At 45.4% G+C, this 8,895-nt stretch overlaps 1 protein-coding gene across 1 annotated transcript; it reads right to left on the bottom strand.

Annotated features, from left to right (window-relative positions):
• Positions 1-500: 500 nt before the first annotated feature.
• Positions 501-1,715, bottom strand: LOC125529580 (brassinosteroid-responsive RING protein 1). Its single transcript, XM_048693988.2, has one exon. The coding sequence runs from the start codon at positions 1,518-1,520 to the stop codon at positions 1,059-1,061; it is 462 nt and encodes a 153-aa protein (XP_048549945.2). The 5' UTR covers positions 1,521-1,715; the 3' UTR covers positions 501-1,058.
• Between the last annotated feature and the right edge of the window lie 7,180 nt (positions 1,716-8,895).

Genomic DNA, 8,895 nt, shown 5'->3' with positions numbered 1-8,895 from the left:
AAAAGTGAATTATTATTTTTATTGGAAATTATGTTGCTTTTGTCATATTATAGTCTAGTTTTTTTAAAATCCGGCTGATCTCAATCTAAAGAAGCATAAAAAATTACAAAGCACATGCATTCATTAGTGGAGTAATTTGTTCCATTTATTTAGAAACAACGAAAGATGTAGTTTCCATGGATGACAATGCGATGTGCTTGACATTATACATGTATTACATCATGTTTATATGTCTTTGTGGTTGTTTTATCTATAAGTATCTTGTTGGAGGATTCTACTATGCACGAGTCTAAGTAGAATACTGTAATTATTTTATCTCCTATTTGAGTATTAGCCCAATTAATAATTAAGTCAACACATTTCCATGTAACAAAGTTATTTACCATATTAACAGATGAGGTAACAAATACATAATGGAATAAAAAATGTCTCTATTTAAGTGAAAAACCACTCAATAAAGCAGATATTAATAGCAAGATCGTTTACATAGGAGTGAGAAATAAAGTGAGGGATGAAAAAAATCCCAAAACATGGAAGTATTATCTTTAAAAGAATATTGTGCTAACTCATGAGCCACCTTATTTGCTTCACGTAGGTAGTGAGAAGACTCCACACTCACGAAGTCCAACGATAATTGGTTGCATTCCAGTACAGTGGCAACATCAGGCCCCACATATGTATCTAGATATATTCTCAAGTATCTCTGCATATATTCAAATTCATCCCCTCTATCTACTTCATATAATATATTTCCTGATGTATATATGTCCACTTCTTCTTCTTGGTGTATGGATTTCTTACTTGAGTGAAATCCAAATTAACTGAAACTTGAACAAGGAACTAATCCCCATCCCTGGGGTCTTTATTGTGAGAATCTCTCGAAAAGAGGGGCCGATCGGAAAATATTTCAACATCTCACCGCCATGGCCTCCTTGGCCCGTGCTGTGGTTGGGTTGGTTTCCATAGAAACCCAACCGCAGGCGACAAATTCAGAACACCCTCGTCAGGATACGCCTGCTGCAGTCGCCGGCTTGTGCAAACAACACCCGGCGGGGGAGTCACGACGCCGGAAGCGGCAGCGGCAGGAGGAAGGGCGGGAGAAGAGGCGCCCGGCAGAGCGGACAGGTGCGGTGGCCGTAGGCGGCCCAGCGGTCGAGGCAGGCGCGGTGGAAGACATGCCGGCGCACGCGCGTGGCGCCGTGGAAATCGCCGAGGCACACCGCGCAGCCCTCCGGCAGCAGCAGCGTGTCGTCTCCAGTAGTGGAGAGCGCGTCGAAGCGCACGGCCGGGGAATGCTTCTCCAGCTCCAGCTCAAGGCCATGGTGGTGTTGGTGGTGGTGGTCGGCGAAGTCGGAGGCGGTGGGGTAGTCGAAGCTGAGGCTCAGGTCGTCGTGTATGCCGACGCCGACAAGGCGGAGTAGCCAGGAGGAGAGGCGGTGGAGGTGGTCGAGCAGGAAGAGGAGGTTGAGCAGCAGCCTTGGCACCTCCGCGTGCACCGCCGCCGGGAACCCCATCCCCATTAATCAACTGAAGTAGAAGAAGTGAGGCAGAAAGGTAGCGATTTCTTTTGCAGTCTTGCAGCTCTGGAATGGCAGACGGAGCTCTGGAACGGCCTTTATAAAGAGAAGCAGCTAGCTCGCTAGCTAGAGAGCTTGTGGTTGGAAGGAGGTAGCAGAAGAAGAGAGGAATCAAGCAGCTAGTGGACGGGGGTTGCAGGATGGCGACTGAAGTACTTAGTAGTTTAGTACTACAATCGACAGACACAGAGTCACAGAGAGTGTGCTTAGTACTACGTGCTTAATTAACGAGCTAACTAACTGTTGAGGCGTGACACTGACGAGGTTGTGTGTCGACGACAGAGATTAATGGTGAATGATTGATTAAGGGCATGTACAATGATGCTATTTTAGGGATGCCACGTAGGATAAATGATAAGGTGGAGGAGAGAGAACTCATAAGAGAAGGCTTATCTTCTTTTATTTAAGATAAGACAAGTGATGATCTTTTAGCACAATATGTCTCACCATATTTTTAGGAATTGCTAATTATTGAAGATAAGGCTAAAAGATGATCCATTATAAATTTTTTTTTTGTCATATCTAAGTTACATGCAAAATTTAAGATAAAACTATCTTATCAACCATTGTATATGCCCTGATCGGATGCGGTAGGGTGTGTGTGTATCGTCGATCGTGCGTGTGTCGGGAGGCAGGTCAGGTGTGGCCGTCGCGGCCGGCTACGCTCTCAACTGCATGCGCGCCCTCCAGCTAGCGAAAAGCACGGCCGCCCGCCGGAAAAGACAAGAGTGTACAAGTCATGCATGTGCCTGGTACCGGAAGCAATCACGGACATATAGGCACCGGCCGAATTTGTTAGCTGGCTGGGATCAACCGACGCATCACAGCACAATCTCGATCTTGTCGCGTAGACATGCATGCATCTCGTGATACATGGATGCGTTTCACCACAGGAAAATCACATGTTGCGGACCTAAACCGAGTGTAAATTATCGTGTACTCGGCTTATGTAAGTGTAAGCTGAGTACCGGCAAACCAACACTCGTTTTATCCAAGTATAAGCCAAGTACCGTCAAAAAACACTCGGCTTACATAAAGAACTTGAGTTATTTCATGAAAAACGCTCAGCTTACATGCAAGAATCGGCAAAATAACTGTCACTTGGTAACCTCAAAAAAGAAAAACTGTCACTTGGTCACCGTCACCGCACATGACGGCTCCGTGATGGCAGGCGCTATAAGTTGAGTATTCGATAAAAAAACACTCGGCTTACACTTTTTTTGTGTGTGTTTTTTCTTCTCCTTTCTCTTGTATCATTTTTTGTATATTATTTTTACTGAGTATATGTCTAGGCCTTATACAACGGAAATAAAGGAACTACAAACATGAGGGTGCCAATACTCAACCCCAAATATGAAGTTTGTTAGTATTTTAATTCCGAAAAATGCATGTTTAAAGGTGATGCGACCGCTGCTTCACCGTCGACCTTGAAAAAATTTGTACACTCAAGATACCCCATTACATGATTCATGTCAAAATTTGGCGCTTTTCGGAATCCGTTTTCTATATTTAAGAAATTAAGTGCATTTCTAGGCATTTAGTGAATATAATTCAAATTTGAACGGCAAGTGCACGAAAACATTGTGCAAACTGGACTGAAAAATCATATTTGTGTTATTGAGTATATATTTAGGCCTTGTACAAGGAGAATATATGAACTACAAACATGAGGGTGCCAACACTCGACCCCGAACATGGAGTTTGTTATTTTTGAAAACCAAAAAAATGCAAATGAAGTCTGAAAAGCATGAAACTTCGCATCATGTCTTTAAATGCCATCAACATGTTGTGGTAAAATTTTGATAAGCTTTCTCAAAAGTGGTCATGTAGAATGCGTAAAAACTGAACAATATTGTGAAAAATGCAAACGAAGTCTGAAAAGCATGAAACTTGGCCTTGTGTCTTTATATGTCATCAACATGTTGTGGTAACATTTTGAGAAGCTTTCTCAAAAGTGTTCATGCGTAGAAACCGGACAATCTCCAAGGAAGATACATAGTTTCGAGAGGGAACATGCCATGTTTGAAGGCAATGCGACCGCTGCTTCACCGTTGGCCTTGAAATTTTTTCTACACTAAAGATACTATATATTACATGATTCATGTCAAAATTTGGCGCTTTTCGAAAGCTGTTTGCTATATTTAATCCATTAAATGAATATCTAGACTTTTAGTGAATATAGTAAAAAATGTAATACAAATGCATGAAAATTTTGCCGATAATGGGTTAATAAATCATATTTGCGATGAGTCTATGTTTAGCTCTTATCCAAAAAGATAAAAGAACAAAGAAAAGTAAAATAAAATAAAAAAATAGAAAACAATATGTAGGACAAAAAGAAAAGGAGAGAGGAAAAGGAAAACGAAAAATATATGTTTGTTAGGAGTCAAACCGAGCCCGTTAGGCTGATTTAAACTCCATTCACAAAAATCAAACCCTACCACATGATTGAACATCAAACCCTACCACATGCTGCCAGATCTAGCTACAACAAATACAGAGAAGGGGGTGATTGAACTCACAGAGGCCATCACTGCAGCTCAAGGGAAACTCGGAAATGACCGAAGAAGATGAGACGAGTCGCTGCTGCCGTGGACTGCCGGCCCGAGAAGGAGCGCCGCTTACCTGCTCGTCGGTTGAGATGCGCCTTGGAGGCAAAGCTCGAAAGGGGGCAGAAGAGTGGCAGGAGTTTCGGTGGTGAGGTGAAGGGGGCTATATAGGGCGGCCGAATCGGCGGGAGGTAACCCGAAATCGTCCTGCCGATTTTACGAAGACGGGCACGAGCTCGCGCCATCTCTGTGGTTGCACGAGCTCAGCGCCGCATTTCCCTCCCCTGCTTCAGCCGAGCTTGTCTCTCTGGAAACTGCCAATTCGGACGTTCCTAGCGGGCCTGGCTGGAAAGTGCTTTAAAGTCGTGCTATGAGGGTCAAATAGTGTATGAGGGCAAGGAAGCATGCCGAATTCTTTCCGCGTGGGTCTGGTTGCGCTCTATACGACCTACCAAACACGCCCCTAGTGAATGCCCCACTACGTGCGAGCGTGTGGACTCATCCATCCATATCTACGGAACCCAGCCAGTTCATTCAGAGATAAACTAGCAACCATCTACATAATCACATCCATGTATTTCCCGCAAGCATTTGCTAGCAACATGACAAATGAACTGAACATGCACCTAGAATATCAAATCAATAGCATCAAATTAAACTTGAACAGTATTTTCATATGGTATATTTTATAAATTATAGGTTATTTACTCTATAAACTTGATCAAAGTATGTCTATTATGGACCAAACTCTCTAGGAGTAAACGTGACTCTCCTTATTAATTGCTGAGGCAACTTATTGATTCCCATGCAACTCGCATACTCACATAAACTGGTGACCCTCTATTCTCAACGTAAACATGGCCTAGATAATTGATTATAGCCTTAGGGATTGGACAGAAGCCGACAGATATAGAGAGTGATTTCTCACAATGCAATTTTTTTGCGTCGTCACCCCATATATACTGTATTGGTTGTCTGGCCGCTACTGCAGCCACACCGTGTGCCCCTGTGTGGGATGCATGGGGCCTGCGGCCATGGTGTTCTCGGTCGGCTTCATCGAGGTCTAGGCGGGACGGGTCAGATCCAGGAGAGACTATTGGGAGAGTGGGGACGGGGAGCCTCAGCACTCAACTGCTTCGCCTAGCAGCACAATGCTTTTATTGATAAAAATAAGCAAACCAGGCACCATTGATCTATTTTTAGGTAGGAAAGCTAATTGTTCCACTGTTAATTATAAATTGAATATTATTTTGTTAACTAAGTAACAATTTAGATATTGAATTTCAAGATTAAAATTATATGATGAATGAGACAGAGCAAAATCTGATAAAGATGTATATGAAGGAGAATATGATATAACTAATATGTTTTATGCTAAACGATAAGCCACTTCGGCTATCCAGACAACCATCTTGTAGTACTTCGTAATCTGATATTTATACTAAATATTTTTATTTTGTTGCATGTCATTATTACAAAATTTGACTACTATTTACATTATGTTTAAAAATATCATCACATATTTGCATGGGTAATATTTAAAAATTGAAACGTCATTGGCATACACAAACTTATATTTTTATCGATGCAACAAGAAAATTAAAATACTAGTACTTTTGTTGGAAGTTATGTTACTTTTTTCACATTATTATCTTTGATGTTTTACCAAAAAAGAAAGAATCCGGTTGATCTGAATCTAAAGAAAGCACACAAAATTACAAAAGCACATGCATTCATCAGTGGAGTAATTTGTTCCATTTATTTATAGATAACGAAAGATGTAGTTTGCATGGCTCAACGGATGCGATGTGCTTGGCATTGTCCATGTATTATAGCGTTTTTATATGTGTTCGTGGTTGCTTTATCTATAAATATCTTGTTAGAGGATTCTACTATGCACTATTTCATCTCCTATTTGATTATTACCCTAGTAAGTGGAAACCAGGTTTGGTTTGGCATGAGCTCCTGACCCCTCCTGCGTCTCCCCAGTGAGGCGACAGGAGGGCGACCTATATCCGCCGTGCGAGCCCCCAATCCTCCTCCCCCCTGCTTCGCGGCCAACACAAGGCACGACCGGGCAGAGCACGATCGGGCAAAGCCCGACCAGTGCCAATGGCGGCAGGGCCCTGCCGTCCTCCGATGCGACGGGGGTATCACGGGCGTGCTCCCCCGGGTCGGAGCAGCATGGCGTGGCGATGGACGCGACGGCTCGGCATCGAGCGGGCATGGTGGTTGTGCGTGGTGGCAGTGGCGCCACGCTGGCACGAGCTGCATGGCGGACATCAATGGTGGCGGGGTGTGCATGGGCTGCGACGGCCAGATTTGGCCGCCGGGCGACGCGGGCTGCAGCCCCGCGGGTTGGAGGCCGTCGTCCGGCTGAAAGTGGCGGCGGTTCCTGAAGGAAATATGCCCTAGAGGCAATAATAAAGTTATTATTTATTTCCTTATATCATGATAAATGTTTATTATTCATGCTAGAATTGTATTAACCGGAAACGTAATACATGTGTGAATACATAGACAAACAGAGTGTCACTAGTATGCCTCTACTTGACTAGCTCATTGAATCAACGATGGTTAAGTTTCCTAGCCATAGACATGAGTTGTCATTTGATTAACGGGGTCACATCATTAGAGAATGATGTGATTGACTTGACCCATTCAGTTAACATAGCACTTGATCGTTTAGTTTGTTGCTATTGCTTTTTTCATGACTTATACATGTTCTTATGACTATGAGATTATGCAACTCCCGTTTACCGGAGGAACACTTTGTGTTCTACCAAACGTCACAACGTAACTGGGTGATTATAAAGGTGCTCTACAGGTGTCTTCGAAGGTACTTGTTGGGTTGGCGTATTTCGAGATTAGGATTCGTCACTCCAATTGTCAGAGAGGTATCTCTGGGCCCTCTCGGTAATGCACATCACCTAAGCCTTGCAAGCATTGCAACTAATGAGTTAGTTGCGAGATGATGTATTACGGAACGAGTAAAGAGACTTGCCGGTAACGAGATTGAACTAGGTATTGAGATACCGATAATCGAATCTCGGGCAAGTAACGTACCGATGACAAAGGGAACAACGTATGTTGTTATGCGGTTTGACCGATAAAGATATTCGTAGAATATGTGGGAGCCAATATGAGCATCCAGGTTCTGCTATTGGTTATTGACCGGAGACGTGTCTCGGTCATGTCTACATTGTTCTCGAACCCGTAGGGTCCGCACGCTTAAGGTTTCGATGACAGTTATATTATGAGTTTATGAGTTTTGATGTACCGAAGGAGTTCGGAGTCCCAGATGAGATCGGGGACATGACGAGGAGTCTCGAAATGGTCGAGAGGTAAAGATTGATATATTGGACGACTATATTCGGACATCGGAAAGGTTCCGAGTGATTCGGGTATTTTTCGGAGTACCGGAGAGTTACGGGAATTCGCCGGGGAGTATATGGGCCTTATTGGGCCGTACGGGAATAGAGGAGAGAGGCCAAAAGGAAGAGGCCTGCGCCCCCCCTCTGGTCCGAATTGGACAAGGGGTGCAGCCCCCTTTTCCTTCTCCCTCTCCTCCTCTTTCCTTCTCTCCTACTCCAACAAGGAAAGGAGGAGTCCTACTCCCGGTAGGAGTAGGACTCCCCCCTTGGCGCGCCCTCCTCCTAGGCCGGCCGCCTCCCCCCTTGCTCCTTTATATACAGGGGCAGGGGAGCACCTCTAGACACACAAGTTGATCAAGTTGATCGTCTCTTAGCCGTGTGTGGTGCCCCCCTCCACCATAGTCCACCTCGATAATACTATAGCAGTGCTTAGGCGAAACCCTGCGTCGGTAGAACATCAACATCGTCACCACGCCGTTGTGCTGACGAAACTCTCCCTCAACACTCGGCTGGATTGGAGTTCGAGGGACGTCATCGGGCTGAACGTGTGCTGAACTCGGAGGTGCCGTGCGTTCGGTACTTGATCGGTCGGATCGTGAAGACGTACAACTACATCAACCGCATTGTGCTAACGCTTCCGTTTTCGGTCTACGAGGGTACGTAGACAACACTCTCCCCTCTCGTTGCTATGCATCACCATGATCTTGCGTGTACGTAGGAAAATTTTGAAATTACTACGTTCCCCAACAGTTCCTGCTCGTGGACGGTCTCTCTATGTGTCCACAATGGGCGAGGACGGCGATGCGGGTTGGTGGAGCTTCGGCGGCGCAGCGGCCGTGGTCTGGCTAGTGGCGTGGGATGGCACGACATGGCATTGTCCTTTCTCCTCTGATGGAGTCGGTGGCATGCGAGGCTGGTCGGCTGCGCGCATGACGGCAGCTGCCCTAACCTAGGGTTTGTGCTTAGGTAGGCAGGATTTGGGCTCGAGGCGGATTGGGGATTCCGGGTGGTTTCTTCGGGTAGGTGAGGTTGGGCCCGTGATGTACCTGTGAGTGTTGTCCTCGCGAGTGCGGTGTGCTGTGGTGGTGGTCATGGCACTACTTCCTCGTCATGCCATGCAGCACCGGTGATCTCGAATTTGGCGTCGTGCAAGCTCGGCTTGACGGTGGCCGTCAGCAGTCCTAGGGTCGTGTCCCTAGGTCCACCGGGACTAGTTGGGGATGCAGGCATGGGCACCTCCTACGGTCACTAGTAGAAAAAGGGCCTTTAGTCCCGGTTCATAAGGGCCTTTTAGTCCCGGTTCTGGAACCGGAACTAAAGGGTCGTTACTAAAGCCTCCCTCTTTAGTCCTGGTTCTTATATGAACCGGGACTAAAGGCCCTCCACGTGGCCGTT

Source organism: Triticum urartu, chromosome 7A (genome assembly GCF_056163025.1).
Source record: "Triticum urartu cultivar PI428250 chromosome 7A, HENAU_Tu73, whole genome shotgun sequence".
NCBI classification, from domain to species: Eukaryota; Viridiplantae; Streptophyta; class Magnoliopsida; order Poales; family Poaceae; genus Triticum; species Triticum urartu.
This window is presented reverse-complemented; position numbering and strand designations above follow the sequence as displayed.